The 20,377-nt window shown below is 42.4% G+C and overlaps 1 protein-coding gene across 6 annotated transcripts in view; it reads left to right on the top strand.

Moving 5' to 3' along the window:
• Window positions 1-6,402: 6,402 nt before the first annotated feature.
• The window catches only part of CLINT1 (clathrin interactor 1), a gene marked incomplete at both ends in the record, with an annotated part of 63,864 nt that continues 49,889 nt past the window's right edge, over window positions 6,403-20,377 (top strand). For all 6 annotated transcript variants that reach the window (XM_080698265.1, XM_080698264.1, XM_080698263.1 and 3 more), the window contains one exon: window positions 6,403-6,443. In XM_080698265.1, the coding sequence (XP_080554391.1) occupies window positions 6,403-6,443 (41 nt within the window). The remainder of the gene's footprint in view (window positions 6,444-20,377) is intronic.

Genomic DNA, 20,377 nt, shown 5'->3' with positions numbered 1-20,377 from the left:
CCTCAGCTACTTAGCCAGGCCCTTTGCAACTCAGCAAGACCCTGTTTCAAAAAATAAAAGAACGTGGTGGCACACGCTTGTAATCCCTGCGCTCGGGAGGCTGAGACCGGAAGATGGCGGTTTGCAGACAGCCTCAGCTACTTATGCCTTCTGCAATTTAGTGAGACCCTGTTTCAAAATAAAGAATAAAGCTGGATATGGTGGCGCACGCTTGTCATCCCCGCGATTGGGAGGCGGAGACAGGAGGATCGCGCAGGTTCGAAGCCAGCCTCAGCTGGCTTAAGAGACCCTGTTTCCAAATAAAAATATAAAATAGGTCTGGAAGTGTAGCCAGGAGGTAAAAGGCCCCTGGGTTCCATCCCCAGTACTACCAAAAAAATTTTTTTAAATAAAGAATAAAAATATAGGGCTGGGGGGTGTAGCTTGGAGGTAGAATGTTCCTGGATTCTATTCCCGGTACTGCAAACAAAACAAAACAAAACAGAACCAGGCTTCTGAATAGTCAATGTGGACTTTTGGCCCGGGTTTGCAAAGCCTGCACTCTAACACACGTCGTCCTGTGAGCGGTTAAATGTCTAGCAGCTCTCGAGAGCCCATACATATGGTGCCCTGGTCTCACGACCTATAATCTACAGACCTCTTTGTGGCATCCCTTGTACTATGATTAGAAGCCAAGTATCCTCGCTTCTAAGAGGAGGAGAGTCAATCAGGTGTGATCGAAAACAAGACTTGCGGCCCAGAGACTGAAACCCAGGTGCATGTGCTTGCCTGCTGGTTCGATTTCAGTACAGCAGGAAGCAGAAGACAGAATAGAGTTAGACGTGTAAAGGATCTATTTGCAGAAATACCCATGAAGGAAAAGGAGAAGAGAGAGCAGGGTAGTTGGACAGAGTCTCAAAGTGCAAGAATGTTCTAACATCTGTCAAGAGAAAGAGCAGGCTGATGGCACATATCTGTAATCCTAGTACTAGGGAGGCTGAAATAGGAGGCTCACAGGATTGAGGCCAGCCTCAGTAACTTAAGGAGACTATCAGTAACTTAGCAAGCCACTGTTTTTAAAATAAAATGCCAGGCATGGTGGTGCTAGTTTGTAATCCCAGTTCTTGGGAGGCTGAGCCAAGAGAATCGCAGGCTTGCGGCCAGCCTCAGCTACTTAGTGAGGCCCTCCACAACTTAGCAAGAACCTGTTTCAAAAATTAAAAAAGACATGCCGGGTGTGGTGGCGCACGCTTGTCATCCCCGCGCTTGGGAGGCGGAGACAGGAGGATCGCGCAGGTTCGAAGCCAGCCGCGCGCGCTGGCTTAGGAGACCCTGTTTCCAAAATGAAAATGTAAAAATAGGTCTGGGAGTGTAGCCCCGAGGTAGAAGGGCTTCCAGGAACCCCAGTACCACAAAAAAAAAAAAAAAAAAAAAAAAAAATTAAAAAAGACCAAAAAAAAAATAGGGCTGGGGGTGTAGCTCGAAGGTAGAATGCCCCTGGGTTCCATCCTCAGTACCTCAAAAAAAAAAAAAAAAAATTAAGAATAAACAAAATTTAAGAAATTAAGAAAATTTTAAAAAATAGAGCTGGGGGTGTACCTTGAAGGTTAAATGTCCCTGGTTCAACCCCCAGTTCCACAAAAAATAATAATAAATAAATAAATAAATAAATATAAATAAAATAGGGCTGGGTATGTAGCTCAGAGACAGAATGCCTCTGGGTTCAATCCTCAGTAACACAAACGAAGAGAGAGAGAGAGAGAGAGAGAGAGAGAGAGAGAGAGGTTGGATCGGAAGTGTCCCATTGTAACCAGGCTCTGAGAAGATGGGGCAGCTGAAGGCAAGGATCAGTCCAGCACGCGGCAGAAATGACCCAGCTTCAGCCAACCTTGAGCACAGCCCTGGCACGAAGGACCCGAGGCGAGGCCGTGAGCAGGTATCCTAAACCACGCCGAGGCCTGGGTGCGTCGCCGCCTGGCTGTGCGCCAGGAGGCCAGCTTCTCCGAAGAAACCCCCATGCAGCCAGCCGCCAGAGCTCAGTCCTCCCCCGGAGGCCAGCAGCCAGTGTCCACTCTCCCAACTGCTCCTCACACTTACTTAACACAGCTGAGAAGGCTTTCTTTCAAAACATGTGTTGCTTTGGCCTCACTAAAAACGTCAGGTCATTTAATAAAAAAAAAAAAAATATGTTTTCCCAAAGAAGGGTGGGCGGGGCAGTTTCTCATTTATTTTTCTAGCCTGGACATATTTAAATCGCCACAAGGAAGTTACTATGGAAACCACTCCCAAACTTGCAAGATAAAAGGTACAAATGGAACACTTTGTTGACACGAAAATGGTTGGTCTCTAGAGACCACTCTTTTTTTTGTTGTTGTTGGAAGTTGAAACTAGACCTTTATTCTACCTTTAAGCTACATTCCCCATCCAGCCTTATTTTTATTTATTTATTTATTTTTGTCTTGAAACCGGGTCTCACTAAGTTGCTGAGGAAACTTACTAAGTAGCTGAGGAACGTTACTAAGTAGCTGAGGCTGGCCTTGAACCTGGGATCCTCCTATCTCAGCCTCCCAAGTACTGAGATGGAGTGTGCCACCATGCCCAGCTAACCACTTGTTTGTTTGTTTGTTTGTTTGAGTTCATTATGAGGCATTGAACCCACTGGGGCGGTTACTAAGCTATACCCTAGATTCCTCCTTTTTGAGATTTTGAGACAGAATCTTGCTAAATTGCCCAGGCCAGTTTTGAATTTGCAACCCTTCTGCCTCAGCTTCTGGAGGCCCCAGGAGTATAGTAGAGCCACCTCTGCCCAGCTGGAGATCACTTTTTTCTTTTTTTTTTTGTACCAGGGATGGAACCCAGGGCCATTCCACCTCCGAGCTACACCCCCAGCCCTGTTTTTTATTCTTTATTTTGAAACACGGTCTCACTGAGTAGCAAAGGGCCTCACTAAGTAGCTGAGGCTGTCCGCGAATCGCGATCCTCTTGTCTCAGCCTCGGGGATGCTGGGATGACAAAGGTGTGCACTACCACGCCTGGCTTGGAGATCACTTTTTAACAAATTCTCTGGGTCTAATCGTGACTCTCCAGAATAAAAGGTGGACCGGGAGGGGGGTGGATTCATATTCCCTCCCAGCAAGCTGTGGAAACGCCACAGGTAACAACTCCAGGAAAAAAAAAAAAAATCTAGATACAGTCAAACTTGGTGTTAGAATGAAGAGATCTGACAATGACCTTGTACTTTCTGGCTAACTCTGAGGCTAGCTGCTCTCTGCTATAATCAGGCAAACAAGCCCAGGGTAGGGGAAGGGGTTATGATGGTGCCAGGCGCATTCTACAGGTGTACTCTGGACTTGTTTGTTTCAAAGTTAACTTTCTGAAATTCTTCTTTATGCAAATGTCTTCACTTTAGTCCGCTGGCTAAGTTCCAACCCCAACCTTGGGCTGGATGATTTTTCAACTGGAAACAAAGTTTTCCTTTGAAAGCCCCAATCCTTCCCTCCTAATCTCATCTTTAACTTCTCTCCCTGGCTACCACCCCAACGGCTCCAACTCTGTGCTATTCCGGGTGCTCTCTGGATAAATCTCTGAGCTAGGGAACCAGCTTTGTCTTGATTTTGGCTCTTTGTACTTCTCTGCCCACCGATTTCTCCAGCTTGCTTCTTCTGGGACCTTACTCCCAAAGCATTACTGAAACCTCTTTCAAAGCTGCTGGCAATAATTAATTAAGTGAAGGCAACTTGAAGAAGGGGTTTGACCATTGCATGGGGGCCGCAGGTCCTGGGGTCACTGTTACCCAGCTTCATGAATAGCAGCCTTCAACTTCACTTCTTTGAGAATCAGAGTCACCATCTGTCCAAGAATCTTGATCAAGAATTCTTTTCTTGGAGATCTTTTTTCTTATAGCGGGTTTCTTTTTATTCTTTTTATTCTTTTTATTCTTTTTATTCTTTTTATTATTTTATTCTTTTTATTATTTATTCTTTTTATTTATTATTTATTATTTTTTATTTTTTATTTTTTATTTTTTATTCTTTTTATTATTTAGTTTCAGCTGACATACCACGTCCTCAAAGAGACCCTGAAGATCTCCTAAGGTTATTTTCCTTTCGTACCACTGTCTCCAACATTATCTTTCCTTCTTCAAGCATTTACTCTCACAATTATAAGTATGCTTGATTATTATCAGTTTTCTCCTACGGCCTTTTAGCTCAAAGAGAACTGGGGCCCTAGGTAGGTAAATGTTCCACTTCGGACACATAGAAGATCTTCAATAACTAGCTGTAGAATGAAAAAAAAACACATAAAATTTAAGCAGTTGGACAAAATGAAACTTACTTGAAGCTTTATCCTGGGCCTTGACAGAAATCAATGTGTGAAAAAATAACTGATGATAACCATCTCAACAAAACCCTGAAGCCAGTGTGTATTTAATGCTGTGTGTGTGTGTGTGTGTGTGTGTGTGTGTGTGTGTGTGTGGTGATGGAATTGGGGATTGAATCTATTTGTTTAATTTTTGTGGTGCTGGGGATAAAACAACTCAGGGGGATTGTATCTCTGAGCTACACCCTTAGCCCTGTTTTATTTTTTTATTTGGAAACAGCCAAGTTGCTGAGAGGCTGGCTAAATTGATGAGGCTGGCCTCAAACCTGCGATCCTGTGGTCTCAGCCTCCCAAGTACTGGGATTTCAGGCCTTCACCACCACACCTGGCTACTTAATGGTTTAAGTATAACATAAACCTAGCTACGCTCAGTGGCACATGCTCGCAGTGGTACAGGCCTTTTATCCCAGCTAACTCTGGAAATTGAAGAAGGAGGATCTTAAGTTTAAAGCGAACTTGGGCAATTTAGGAGAACCTGTCTTACACTAAAAAGGGCTAGGGAATGTAGCTCAGTGGTAGAGTGTTCTTAGGATCAATTCTCAGTACCCCCAAAACAAAAAGATTCCTACAAATGTGCCAAGTTCTTGGGCCTTACTCATTTAAACCACATGTGTATGTGTATATATAAAGTCTGGAGAACAAAGAACTCCAGCAGCGTGGAAAAGTGGCTCTAACCATCCCCCTGCCCACAGCCCATAAACCTACCTGTCGGCCTGTCAAGACCACCAATGGGGAAAAGCCAGGACTGTGTGACTGTCCCTCCCTCCTAATGCCCTATAAAAAGCCCCTAGTCTGGAAGGCAGGGGCCCCTGACTCTCTGGACTCTCTCTCCCAGTCAGATGCCTCCTCCCAGATTTATTCCCAAATAAATCCGTTCCTGTTGTCAAGCTGTGCACATCTTGCCCAGATATTTACTAACATATATTTACCAACAGTACTGTGGATTGAACCCAGGGCCTTCGATCTCCGAGCTACACCACCATTCCTATTTTATTTTATTTGAAAATAGTTTCACTAGTTGCTGAGGCTGGCCTCCAGCCTGTGATTCTACTGTCTCAATCCTAGTGTTAGGACTACTAGCGTGCACAACCCTGCCTAGTTTAAGGACTAAGTTTCTGAGGCCAATAACAAAGTATCTAACAAGAGTATAAGGTAGCCTTTTTTTCCCCCTGTGCTGGGGATGGAACCCAGGGGCTCTGTAACTCCGAGCTACAGCCCCAGCCCTATTTCTTAGTCTTTTTTTTTTTTTTTTAATTGAAACAGGGTCTCACTGAGTTGTGAACGGCCTCACTAAGTAGCTGAGGCTGTCAGCAAACCGCTATCCTCCTGTCTCAGCCTCCCAAATCCTGGGATTATAAGCGTGCTCCACCATGCCCGGTTTATAAAGTAGCATTTTAAATATAACCATTCTATCATAAGATCAGAATGGCAAAGGATTTAGAATACAACCTTTCAATTTATAGTGTGTGGAAACCAAGGCTGAGAGGTAAAATCACTTGGACATTTGGAATCAAACACAGCCACGTGTTTGCCACAGTGGAACGCATATGCCGATCACATTCCTATGTAATCCTTATTAATAATGCAGCAATATTTTATATTAGAAAAGAATGCATATGGCTAGATCTTACACCAGGGGTTCTGAGACTTGGATGTGATCTGAACGGCCTGGAGCATGTGTTAGAGCCCGGGTCGCTGGGCAGCACCACGCCCCGGGGTCTGGTTCCGCAAGCCTGGGGCAGAGCCAAAACCCAAAGCCAGCTCTGCACGCGCCGCGCGGGGCGAGCCGGGAGGACTACAAGTCCCGGCGTGCCGCGCGCGCGGTGGGCGGAGCCCCCGGCACTTCCGCCCCACGCAGCGCCTGTGCCGCCGCGTCTCGACGTGTCACCGGCGGCGCCGCGGCGGTGGCCAGGGCAGGAGCCGACTCGGGGAGTTGGAGACCGGCGACGGCGACCCCGGCCTGGACCTGCCCCGGCGCCGACGCGTTCCGGGGCCCGTGGGGAAGCGGACAGGGAGGCGGCGGCCCGGCCCGCGCGGGCCAAGATGTTGAACATGTGGAAGGTGCGGGAGCTGGTGGACAAAGCGTGAGTATCCGGGCGGTTGTGGCCGAGGCCCACGCCGGGCACGGCGGCCGGGAGCCGGGCCTGTCTGCGCGGGGTCGCCCGCGGCACGCCCCCCGCTCGGCCAGCCCATCATGGCGGCGGCCGGCTCCGTCCGGGCCTGGGCCCCGGGCCAAGTGGCGGGGCTGGGGAGGGACCCTGCCGTTTCAGAAGACCCCTTCTTAGCCCCCTTCTGCCCTGCGCAGGACTCCCTCCCCTCGCCCCAACCCCAGACCGGGTGCGGACCTGCGGTTAGAGGAGGGTCACCGAGGCCCCGGCTGGAGGGAGCAGCTTCTTGGCTCCTGGCTGTGAGCTTTGCCTCCTGGGCAGCAGGGGAGGCTGGGGGGGAGGGGGTGCACTGGCCTTCGGAGCCCCTTTGGGGGTAGTGCAGAGAGACCCTAGGCCAAATCAGGATGTTTATATGTGTGTGTGTTTATGTATTTATTTTTTTAATTTTCCTTGCTGGGCTCCTTTTAATTCCTAAGGAACCTGAAGCGTTAAAGTGGGTGGTAGGTGTAACAAGTGGCCATTGTGGTCAGGCCGGAGTTATTCAAGAGGAGACTCAGCCTTCGCGTGTCTGGCGCGAGTGAAAGTAGATCATCATATAAAACTAGTCATTCTTTTCCTGTAACTTTCCCCCTCCGCTTCGTTTTAAGTTCCTTGTTTTAAGACCCCTTGTTCCGGTCGTTTTAAGTAAGACGACATTAAGAAATTTCCCCTGCAGAAGAAAACTCTGTTGTATATCCTGTTGACCTGCTTTTAACTTCCTTGACAGGTAAAATGACCAATATGTAGTTGACTCCTTTAAGACTGAAATAGCTCTAGTGCCCTGCTACACTAGGACAACTTTTAAGAAAACTTTTAAGGCTTCAGTTAAGTATTTCAGATATAACATGACGATCTTCTAGGCCAGGAGGAAATGAAGTTAGAGAATTTTAGCAGTCCTCTCCTTTTGAGTTTTAGTGATTACGCAATAAGTGTGATAAGGAAAAAATTTCTTTGTATCACCCACTTAACGTAAAATCAGGAAGTGTAGAAGGCAAACTCTTCTTGACACCAGAAAACAAAATAATTCTCAGCGTCTTTAAGATAACACATCACGTAGAACTAGAGTTTGACCGTGTTTTTAAATCTGCCTTGCTACCAAGAAGGCAAGAGAGTCCTAAGGAACACAGGTTTCAGAACTTTCAGAGCCGCGTTCCAGCTTTGTAACCTTGGGCAAGTTGGCTAACTTCCCAAGTACCCCAGTTTTCTCTGGTGCAAAATGAAAATAGCTAGACCTACCTTCAAAGGTTATACAGATATTGAGGGCCAAGGGGTTAGATTGCATATAAAGCCCCTTGATACAATATGTTAGATCAGTACTTCTGAACTGTAGCAGTGTTCCGTATTTAAAGTGAGCTAAGCCTAGCAACGTGGCACACATCTATAATCTCAGTACTGGGGAGGCTGAGAAATGAGGATGGCAGGTTTGAGGCCAGTGTGTGATAATTTAGGGACATCATGTTTCAAATTTAAAAAAAGGGGGGGGGGTTGGGGCTGTAGCTCAGAGGTAGAATGTTCCTGGGATCAACTCTGACTACCACGTTTTATTTTTTATTAAGTGACACCCCTCCCACCAACTAGGACTAGCTAGACTTTATAAGAACAAAGCTCCAAGTTTGAAAAGTGATTTGCTTTAATATTTTTTTCTTTACAAGTGAACTATTCATTTGACCTTTGAGCCCTCAGTTACTTTTTCTGGACTGTTTGGCTATTTAAGTACTCTCTGTTTTTTCTTACCAAAGGCAAAATAGTGGTTCTTTTCCAGATCCAGCCTCATTGATTGTTTAATATATTTCATAGAGAGCAGGATACCAACTTAAATCATTTCAGATGTAAAAAGTCTCTGCAAAACTACACCCTTATTTCTAAGTCAGAGGAGACAGCAGGAGAAAAATACCTTGTCTTAAAGGGTAAATTTGTGGTACTTAAAATATGAAGAGATGGTATGTTATCTTCAGAAGGCAAACCAGGGCGATCTGCCTTCTGCTCTCCTTCGTAGTAACTGTCATTATCACCATGTTACTGACATCCCGGTCCTTCAGCTTAGATCTGCCACGTAAACAGCAGGTTATCTAATGGGAAGCGCTAATGCTGAAAATAACTTCTAGCTTCTTTTTTACTCCCCAGGTTAGAGTATAAGCTTGAACTGAGCTCTTTAGGAACATGTAAGGATTGTCACCATGGACCTTTTAAAGCTCTCATGGGCATCTGACATACTAAGATGAGAACTTGAGGCTATTTTCAGATTAAATTTTCGTCTTTCACTGGCAGAAAGAGATGAAATTATTCCCCGCAAATGTAAGCAACTTACAGAACCACTGTGATCCTGTGTCTAGTTGGACCGTGCACCTTAAAATGCCAATAAGGGAGGTGAAGCTGCTCTCATTATCAGGGGCTACAACATGAGGAAACTGGCAACAAAAGAGGGAACAGTGGCGGTTTTAAGAACCATTTTGATAGTTGGATTAGCTGGACATGATGTGACCAACCGCTGGTTGGACACAGAAGGTTGGAGACATTAGATTCTGACAGTGCCGTTTGAAATAGCCATATGTGCTGGGCCTGGTGGTGCACGCTTGTAATCCCAGCATTTGGGAGGCTGAAACAGGAGGATCACAGTTCATGGACAGCCTCAGCTACTTAGTGAGGCCCTCTGCAACACAGCGAGACCCTGTTTCAAAATAAAGAATAAAAAATAGGGCTGGGGTGTAGCTTGGAGATAGAATGCCCCTGAATTCATCCCCAGTACTGCAAATAAATAAGTAAATAGCCATATGTATGCCTTGATGCAGAATGGCCTGACTCTCCAGACTCTGAATTCTTTACCTGTAGAATGAGGGCTAGAATTAGATTTGTTTTAACTTTAGTGAATATTTGACAAAATGAGTTTCCATCAAAGGAAAATAATTGGAGCCTGTATTTCGCAATAGTAGATACAGTTCAGAAAAAAAATTTAAAAATTATAATCAGTGGTAGAGTGTTTCCCTAGTATGTGAGAGGCCTTGGGTTTGATCCCCAGAACTGCAAGCAGAAAAAGGTAATCAATAAATGTATTTCAGTGTTTTAGGCAATAAGTCAATATAGCATGGCCATGACTCGGGAAAACTAGGAATTTAGTATATGTTCTTACTCCTTGAGGATTACCTCAATGAGAAAATGTACACTTGCACAATGTGTTCCCACAGAGCCACTCTCAGATACAGTGTAGTAGCAGTTCTTAAGAATAGTGGTACATTTCAGACATTGGCTTTTGAGGTCTTGAAAGCTTTCTGAAAAGTAGGGGATATTTTGCACAATTGGTAATATTAGCTGAATCTCTTTTGCAGAACATTATGGAACTAAAGGAAAGCAGATAAAGCCATAGGCCAGCCAGAGCGGGAGGTGCCAGTTTCCTCCTCCTCCTTGTCAGGTTGATAAACACATGCAACTGTGATGGGAAAGGGTAAGGGGCAGCCCTCCCTCAGCTGGGCCTGCCTGAGCCTGGGTCAGGGACCCTTCTTCCTTTCCTTGGAGCCATAATGAAATTGGCTGCATAGACACATGTAAGTTTTGTCATCCCACACATGGTATAAATTGAAAGTTGCTCTCTCCAAATTTGGGGCATGTAATGAAAGCGACATGATAGTGGTAGGTCAGGACTGCTACAGTGTTCAAGCTCAGCTAACCATTCTCTTTGCTTTTGGGAGCAACATTAATGGTAAATCTGTCTCATCAGTGGCTCTGTTTATGATAATGATTCAAACCACTCTGGCTGAGGTCCTAAGGCAGCTGCTAAAGATAGTCCAATTTAAATTATTCTTTTAATCATAACTTGCATTTTTTCCATTAGTTATTTCATTTGCTTGTTTTTAGTTCCTGTTTAGATAAATAACAGAGTGCAGAAACTACTCTTGTAGTCTAACTGACCCCAGAAGGACAAACTTGCTTTTATAAAAGAGAATAGTTCCTTCAGTTATTTTAACAGATTATACATTTAGTATTTCTTGTGTCAGTACTATATTTTTTTGAACTTTAAAACTAATACTTGCCTTCAAAAATCTTGCAAATAGCCAGGCATGGTGGCACACGCTTGTTATCCCAGCATTTGGGAGGCTGAGACTGGAGGATCGTGGTTCGCGGACAGCCTCAGCTACTTAGTGAGGCCCTCTGCAACTCAGTGAGACCCTGTTTCAAAATAAAGAATAAAAAATTGGGCAGGGGGTATAGCTCAGAGGTCAAATGCCCCTAGGTTCCATCTCCAGACCCTCAAAAAAAAAAAAAAATCTTGCCAATATAAACATATTGTACCATGAATATATTACTGGTTTCCCTTTTTTTTTCAGTCAAACACCCCCCCCCCCATCTTACTGGTAAAGCTCTGTTCAGTTTGCTTCTTGGAACTTGAAAGCAAAAATGGTAAGATGATCGTCAGGTATCTAGACTTGCCAGATCAACTTTTCTTGAACCAACTATAGATAACCATTATTACTGAAACAATGAGTTAATTATCCTTCTTTTCTGTTAACTGGACACAAGTGGGTATAAATAATTTAATTCCAAAGAATGATGAGCTTAAGCGCCCCCAGCCTCCACTGGGGATTGCATATACCCCCAGCCCTTTTAATTTTATGTTTTGAGACAAAGTCTGCTTAAGTTGCTCATGCTGGTCTGGAACTTGTGGTCCTCTTGCTTCTGCCTGCGGTGCAGCTGGGATCACAGGTCTGCGCCACTGCTAGGCTTTATTTTTCCTCTGATGGCTCTTCTTGGGGGTGATTCTCTGTAATTTAAGTTAGTATATTCAGTACTACCATCAAGGTGCTTTTTAAAAGCACTTAGCTACCTCTTAGGTTTTCTTGTGCCTTTTAGTGTTAGTTTCCAAGTAGTTTTTCATTTGTTTACTGATATGTCCACAAAAAGTACTTGGCTTGTTTTTAAGTACCACTTACTAGTACTTGGTCGTTGTTATAGTATAGCTCCCTCAATGAATCTTTGTGCTCTTGTATTATTTTTGTATTTATGATTTTTAACAATTTCCTTAAGAGAAAGGGAAACATATAAGCAGTGTAAATAACTTTCTTCATCTAGAATTTTTTTTATTTTTAGCCTTTCATATTTAGATCTAATGTCTGGAATTTATTTTTAGCTTTTATTATGCAAAATTACAAATGTGTTAACAAATACAGAGACTATTAATGAACTTCTACGGACACATGGACCAGCATCATCAGTTTAGCTAATCCTACATGAACTATATTCTAGCTGCCATTCTTGTTTGAAATTACTTAAAAACAAATACCAGATACAACAGTATTTCATATATGTATCAGTTCTAAAGGTAATAAGGTGTTGTCATGTGTCTATGTAGGGGGGTACTGATGATTGGACATGGCCATTATACTTTTGAGCTACATACCCAGCCCTGTTTTATTTTTTATTTTGAAATAGAATCTTGCTGAGTTGCCAGGGTTGGCCTCTAATCTGTGATTCTTCTGTCTCAGCCTCCCAAGTTCAGAGGTTACAGCTTTGTACCACTGAGCTGGGCAGGAGTCATCTTTGTAAAACCACTACCACAATACCATTATCATGTCTTAAAAGGTGATTTCTTTCTTTTCTTTCTTTTTTTTGTGTGTGTGTGTGTGTGTGTGTGTGTGTGTGTGTGTGTGTGTGTGTGTGTGTGGTACTAGGGATGGAACCCAGGGGTGTTCAACCTCCAAGCTATACCCTCAGCCCTATTTTTTATTCTTTATTTTGAAACAGGGTCTCACTGAGTTGCAAAGGGCCTTGCTAAGTAGCTGAGGCTGTCCACGAACTGCGATCCTCATCAGCCTTCCAAATGCTGGGATTACAAGCGTGTGCCACCACACCCGGCTAAAAGGTGATTCTTAATATTCGACTCTTCAGTCAAAATTTATTTACTTGCCTGATTATTTCTTTTTAATGTTTTGGGTAGATAAGCAGTATATATGGTAGCTAAATCTCAAGGCACACACCAATTATACCTCTTAAAGTGCACACATGTGCACTCTCTCTTGTTGCGCTGTGTGTGTGTGTGTGTGTGTGTGTGTGTGTGTGTGTGTGTTGCGCGTGCGCATGCGTGGTTCTGTGAATTAGGAAAGCTCTCTACCACTGAACCCTGTCCCCAGCCCTCGTTTATTCCCTTCAATCTGTAGATTCAACTCTTACCCATTTTTCTCTTGTTGTTTCTTTGTTAAAGAAACTGGGTTATTTGCATTTCTATCAGAGGTTTTGCTAATTACATCCCATGGTATTATATTGATATTTCCCTGTCCTCTAATTTCTTAAATTGACAATTATATCTAGTCAGTTGATCAAATCCAAGCTCTAATTTTGGGGAGCCAGACTCCTTCATAGATTCAAAGTATACTTTTAGTACTTTTAGTGTTTCTTGTGTACAAAGAGTTAACTCCGTGAGAGGATACGTGTTACTCAGATACATTTTACTTGCTGGGACAGTTTAACTGCTTATTCTTCTATCTTGTAAGCTTTCTGGTTTTGCCTCATTGCATGTGTTTGTCCATCTGTGCATTTTATAGTAAGTCACTGGCTGAGTGTGTGTCCCCTATGCTTAGGCAACTCCAGGTGCTATTTGATGGATCTGGGAAGCCAGATCAGGGATGAGAAATGGGTTGGAATCTTAGGTCCAGTACTAAGAAACAGTGACGCTGGACATTAGAGTAGCATTTCTCAATATTTGTACCTATAAAATAGAGATGATACTTATTTTAAAGGCTTGAGTGCGAAGCCCTTATTATAGTACTTGACATACAATAAACTCTTGGAATACCTATTATTTTTGTTATGTTATGCATAGAATAATCTAACATATAGAAAAAAATTAAAGAAATACAGTGTGTGAGAGAAAAAAAGCATACTGCTTTCAGACTGGGTTATTTACATTAGGACTGTGCACATAAACTCTTCATCCATAAACTTATTTTTGGTGGGCATTCTCTCCTAAAGTTCTTACTGAAGACAGCCGGCCTGCAGATAGGAAGCTCATTTAAATACCTCCGCTCTGTGTGCCGTGTATTATTTCTACCGCGTCATAAATGCGTGTGCTTTAACATTGTAAAGCATATTGCAGAAATCCTATTTCGAAAGACATGTTGAGGAATAAAGTCTCTGGAAAGACATATTGCAGTTTCCATCTGCGCTTATAATATTTTGTGCTTGTTTTGTATATTCTCAAGATTTTAAAGATACGGCTAATGTAAAACATTTCTTCTAAGACATAAAAGAATTTATTTTTTGAATGCAAACTGGAGCTAACAATTTATCCTTAAGAAGCTGAGCAGTATTAAGAAAATGAATCTCTAAAATATGTGATGCTGAATTCATGGTCTCTGACAATAAATGAGCCGTGTATGCACGGGAAGCGTGAGGCAGAAAGGGCTTTCCAGTCACCCATCCCGCTTGCCCGGGTTAGCAGGGAGGCCTTTTGGCTTACCAGGGCCCAGCAGTCTGAAAATCAGGTAAAAGAACATAACATAATTGCACGTTCTGTTTATGACTTTTGGATAAATTAAGCTTGTGAATTTTTTTTTTTTTTTTTTTTTTTTTTGGTGGTACTGGGGTTCCTGGAAGCCCTTCTACCTCCGGGCTACACTCCCAGACCTATTTTATATTTTTGAAACAGGGTCTCTTAAGCCAGCGCGGCTGGCTTCGAACCTGCGCGATCCTCCTGTCTCCGCCTCCCAAGCGCGGGGATTACAAGCGTGCGCCACCACGCCCGGCAAGCTTGTGAATTTTTAAGTAAATGATTTTGTAATGTCCAAAAGTAGACAAGCTTTACACTTCATATCAGGAATGTCAAGTTAGCCAGCTATGTTAGAATGTCTTTCTTTGACAACTTTTTAGTCTCTTCATTTTAGGGGAGTACTTAAATTGTATACAGTCCTAATATAAATCATTGTAACTTTTGCCCACCTTTATGTGGTAAATGTTCAGACATGCTCCTGTAATGTTTCGCTTCTCATCCAGATAGTCTTTTTTTTTTTGTACTGGAAAATCCATAGGAATTAAACATTCAATTTCCTATGTTTCATGACACTTGTTTTTATACTTTGTAGCAAATCATTAAAGAATAGTGCAAATAGGCATACTGGACTTTCTATTTTTTCCACATTCATGATTTGTCATGTTTTCAAAATGACCTAAGGTTATGTTGACAAAACTGTTTGGTTATAGTTAAGCCACCATGCTTAAATAATATCCTTAGTTTGATGTGCTTGACTTATATTTGGTACTGTATGAGCTGCTGAAGAGCAGCTCATTTCTTATGAAGTCTAAACATTTACCTCTCAAATCTACTTTATGCAGCAGCAAGAATGGCAGTTTGAACGTACTAAGTCGCATCTGTGCAGAGCCTCCAGCGGTTCCTCTCCTCTCCCTGTGATCTGGCCTGTTGAGTCCCTGGGACCTCATCTCTGGCTGCTCTGGGCCGGCTCAGGGTTGTGTCCAGTGGTCGCCTGATACCTAGCGTGCACTCACAGGCACCACTGCCCCTCTGTGCGCCTGCCTGCCTCTGTCCCCATGTATCTATTGCCTTTGATGGATGAGCTCCTCATGTGCAGGGCTTTTGTTTACTGTTGTGTTTATTGCTCACTACTAAAGCAGTCGATGACACTTAGTAGGCGCTCAGTTTTTTAATGAATATGTTAAATAGGGTAAATTGATTTATTGGGAAGGATATTCTTTAAATACAGATATTTTTAATAAGAAAAGCCAGTAGTTAACAAGCTTTTGCCACATACCAGGTACAGTGTTACTTACCCACCAATTTCGGATAAGGAAACTGGATACAGAGATGTCCAGGAACTTGCAACAGGTTACAAACACATGTAGAAAATAGTCCAGATATAAATTAACATGATCTACTTTCAGAACATATATTTAAGTCTTTGCTGATCTTTTATAAGACATTTGAATAAAAATTGTCATATCATAAAGATGACCTAGTAGTATATATCCAGCCAGCATGGTGGCGCACGCCTGTGATCCCAGCATTCAGGAGACTGTGACTGAAGGATCACGGTTTGCAGACAGCCTCAGCTACTTAGTGAAACTTTCTCCAACTCAGTGAGACCTTGTTTCCAAAATAAAGAATTAAAAAAATAGGGCTGGGTGTAGCTCAGAGGTAGAATACCCCTGGGTTTCATCCCCAGTACCGCTTAAAAAAAAAAAAAAAGTATATGTCATATGCAAACTGGAAATTATGTGGAAAAAATTATAGTGCAGAAGATTCATAATCGGATTTGGTGAGAATGTCATTCTTTTTCCCCATTTTCACCTATGTAGAAAATAATTTTATTGACCTCTTGTCTCTAAATAATGTCAGTACTCTAAATAATGTCAGTAAGCTGGGTGTGGTGGCACCCACTCAGACTTGGGAGGCTGAGACAGGAGGATTACAGGTTCAAAGCCAGCCTCAGCTGAGCATGGTGGTGTATGCTTGTAATCCCAGCACTTGGGAGGCTGAGACAGGAGGATCGTGCAGGTTTGAAGCCAGCCTCAGCTACTTAGTGAGGCTCTCAGCAACTTAGTGAGACCTTCTTTCCAAATAAAATATAAAATAGGTCTGGGAGTATAGCCCGGAGGTAGAAAGCCCCTGGCTTCCATCCCCAGTATCCCCCCACACACACACACAAAGCCAGCCTCAGCAGTTTAGTGAGACCTTGTTTCTAACGCCTCTGTGTTCAATCCCTAGTACATTAATTAATTAATTAATTAATATAATGTCAGATAGCCCTCAGTCAAAGGGAAGTGGACAAATGTTTCCACAAGTAAAAAAAAACAAGTCTTTGCTATCATCCCTAAATTATGTAGGGCCTTTCGTGAATGTATCCTGTGTGTCAGAATCACTGGTCCTCTCTGACCAACTTCCACTACTCTAGTTTCATGATCTTGTGATCTTTATGTTGCGGTCATTTTGATTTACCTGTAGTGCTTTGTCTTATTAATCTGATTTATACACTTCTTCCAGTTTTTCTTCAGTTTAAAAAAGATCATTTAGGAATAATTTTTCTTGGACCTTCATGTAACTAAGTATGGTATTTTTGTCATCAGTTGTAAATACTTAAAAATGTTATACAATAATTCAAATATGATATTGGAGCCCTTAAATCTTGGCTATACTTTATTTATTTATTTATTTATTTATTTATTTATTTTTTACTTTTTTGGTGGTACTGGGGGTGGAACCCAGGGGCTTTTCTACCTCCGGGCTGCACTTCCAGACCTACTTTTTTATATTTTATTTGAAAATAGGGTCTCACTAAGTTGCTGAGAGCCTCACTAAGAAGCTGAGGCTGGCTTTGAACCTGCGCGATCCTCCTCCTGTCTCAGCCTGCCAAGCGCAGGGATTACAAGCGTGTGCCACCATGCTTGGCTTGGCTATACTTTAATAAGGGTCCTTCATTGAATGTTCGTTAAATACTTATCATGAGCCCTGTAGAGGACTTAAGCCATGAGACAGACTTTACAGTTCCAGCAGGCAGCTTATGGCTCTATGAAGTAGGTGCACATTAAAAAGAGAGAGAATGAGACAGGATGCTGTGATATCCAAATGTGAATACTCTAAGTACTGTAGAAATCCAGAGAGTGGGAAAACAGCTGAGCATAAGCAGCACGAAGGAGAAGATACGGGTACCTTAAAAAGTATATTTGCTAAAAAGCAAGTGAGGCTAAATAGGTATCAGACAGGGAGTGCAAAATCTGCGGCTCGGGCCAAGTGTCAGACTCGCTGAGCGGAGCTTCCCTCCCAAGGGCGCAGGGGTGTCAAGGCGCGCTTCTGAAGAGGCTGGTCTGCTGGGAAAGGGGAGGCCTCATTCTGCCCAAATAACAGTCCAGACTAAATAACTTGATATGTAGGTGCTGCTTTTCTTTGTTCTTTGTAAGCCTGAGGAGAAATAAATTTTAAGCTTTCAAATATTCCAGTGTAAGGTTCTGGAAACAGTTTCCTCATGGTGGCCTCACATGCTAGAAAGGTGAGCATATTTTTCTGCTGCTTGGTAAAGCATCTGGTCTTGGCCACTGGTAAGAAATGAAAAGCCGTGACTTAGAATGTTAGTGCCTGAACTAACAGAGCTCATGTCACAAAGAACACTCTTGAGGCACAGGATTTCTCGCAGAATTCTTCCTTGTATCTGTTTGTACATTGTATTGTATCTCAGGGTATTTTTCTTTTTTTGAGCTTTTTGGAATGACACACATTAAATGAGTTTTTGATATTTGGCAGTATATCTGAATTTAATCCGAAGATGTTTAAGTAATATAAACTGGACATGCATTTGAATTCATAGCTACAAAGATAGAATTTTCACACACTTTGCCACTGATGTCTCATTTTATTCTCTTAGAAAGATTGTATAACTTTAACATTTACTGATTTCATTACTTCATTTAAATTTTTTCTTCCGGAGGGATAAGATAATGCATTTAAACAGTGTTTTAATAGGGCGCCACGTCTTTAAATAGGTAACTGGTCATGAGGTTTCAAGAGTTGATCAAAGCTAATTGGGTCTCAATTTGATGTTAAATGAGGGATGGGGATGACGAGGGAAACACATCAAGGTATTTCATCTGCTTCTGCTCTGTAAAATGGGGGCAGAGTCTGCCTTCTAAGACTTGAAAACGTATTAAGCCAGTCTATTGAGAGCACACTGTTACCTCTAACCATGGTAAGTAAAGTCACTACATTCAGAAAATTCAGAGTCTGAAGTTTTGTCATTGTAAGACAGCTTCAAAAGTTTTACACCAAAAGTTACAAGTTACAGATGAACCTGGCCTGGTGGTAAACTCCTGTGATCCCAGTACTTGGGAGACTGAGACAAAATGATTGCAGGTTTGAGGTCAGCCGCAGCAACTTAGTGATACACTATTTCAAAATAAAAAATAAAATTGGGCTAGGGGTGTAGCTCAGGGGTAGAATGCCTTTGGGTTCAATCCCCAGTATGACACACAAACAAATAAAAAAGTTGAACAAGGACTATTTTTTAGGCTAGCTATAATAGGAATTTAAAAGTATATATATATATATATATATGTATATATATAATAAAACTATAAGCTCTTTAACAGTAAAATTTTTACTGTTTAAATTATTTTAGTGGTTATTTTATCATACCTGTAAAACCTAGAATCAAGATCTATAGTGCAAGTGAAATTCTTATGCTGTACTAATTTTTTAATACCTCGGATATTTAATCTACTGGTGAAACTAGTTGTACATATGGTACTTCTTGGCAAGAAAAACACCATACTGTCCTTTCTCTTAAAAAAGTGCACAACCTGTGGGAGGGCTTATGGAGGTAAGAATCACAGTACATAAAATAAACCATTTTACACTGGGCAGTCCTGTGGCATTCAGTACTTCACAGTCTTGTGCAGTGAGACAGATTTTTAAAATACTTCATTTTGAAATTAAAAGTTTAAGAATAAGCGGGGCGTGGTGGCGCACGCTTGTAATCCCCGCGCTTGGGAGGCTGAGACAGGAGGATCACACAGGTTCGAAGCCAGCCTCAGCTACTTAGTGAGGCTCTCAGCAACTTAGTGAGACCTGTTTCCAAATAAAATATAAAAAGGTCTGGGAGTATAGCCCAGAGGTAGAAAAGCCCCTGGGTTCCACCCCAGTACAACCAAAAAAAAAAAAGTTTAAGAATAGTAGGGGTGCGTGTATCCCTTTTATCCGTACTCAGTGTTGACACACTTGTTATCATCCCCCTTTGTGTATCTGTCTACGCATGCGCACCCTCTGGCCATTTTAAATAGGTCACATGCATCATGCCCTGTTTGCCTCAAGCCTTCAGTATTATTTATTATTGTTATTATTAATTATTTGGTGGTACTGAGGTTCCTGGAAGCCCTTCTACCTCTGGGCTACACTCCCAGACCTATTTGATGTTTTTTATTTGGAAACAGGGTCTCTTAGGCCAGCGTGGCTGGCTTTGAACCAGCGCCATCCTCCTGTTTCCGCCTCCCAAGCACAGGGATTACAAGCGTGCACCACCACACCCAGCTTTAGTGTTAATTTTTTAAGAACGGGAATTATTCTTTTACCCAGCCACAGTAAGTAAATTTAACTGGAACGTGTAGTACATGATCTAGTTTGTCAGTGGTCCCGCTCCTGCGCAGATCCATCAGACAGTGCAGTGTTCAACTGTCTTGACTCTGAATAGCCATTCATAACAGTGCCTTAACTACTTCTTTTATATCATAGGCAGTTTTGAAAACTACATTATTTATTTTATACAACAGTCCTATGATTTAGATTTAGCTGCTGTTTCTTCAGGTTATAGATTTTAAGCTTGAATACTACATTAAGTGATAATGTTTTTTTCTTTCTGCAGTAAGGCAGTTTTTTTTTTTTTTTTTTTTTTTTTTAGTATTACTAGGGATGGAACCCAAGGGCATTCTACCTCTTGAATGACATCCTCAGCCCTATTTTTTATTCTTTATTTTGAAACAGGGTCTCACTAAGTTGCAGAGGGCCTCACTAAGTAGCTGAGGCTGGCTGCGAACTGCGATCCTCCTGTCTCAGCCTCCCCAGTGCTGGGATTACAAGTGTGCACCACCATGCCCTGCTATAAGGCAGTATTTCTAAGCTACTCATTGGTGAAGGTGATTTTGATCACTTAGACAAGGTATCAGCTGTTCCTTTAAAAGTTACTGATTTTCTCATTGCAGCTACTATGCAGTGTAGGAGGAGATGCTGTAAGGCCTCACCAGACTTACCCTAGATTTCACATGTACAGATGCTTCCTGTTGAACCAGTCTTTACTGCAATGGTTGCGAAATGTTAACCCCCGATTCCAGTCTCTCCGTATTTATTAGTTTATGTGAGCAGAAACCCTCATTGTTGGCCTGCCTTCTTCTCT

The sequence above is a fragment of the Muscardinus avellanarius genome (genome assembly GCF_963383645.1).
Source record: "Muscardinus avellanarius genome assembly, chromosome: 7".
In the NCBI taxonomy this organism is placed as follows: domain Eukaryota; kingdom Metazoa; phylum Chordata; class Mammalia; order Rodentia; family Gliridae; genus Muscardinus; species Muscardinus avellanarius.
The sequence above is the reverse complement of the archived record's forward strand: the minus strand, read 5'-3'. Positions and strand labels throughout refer to the sequence as shown.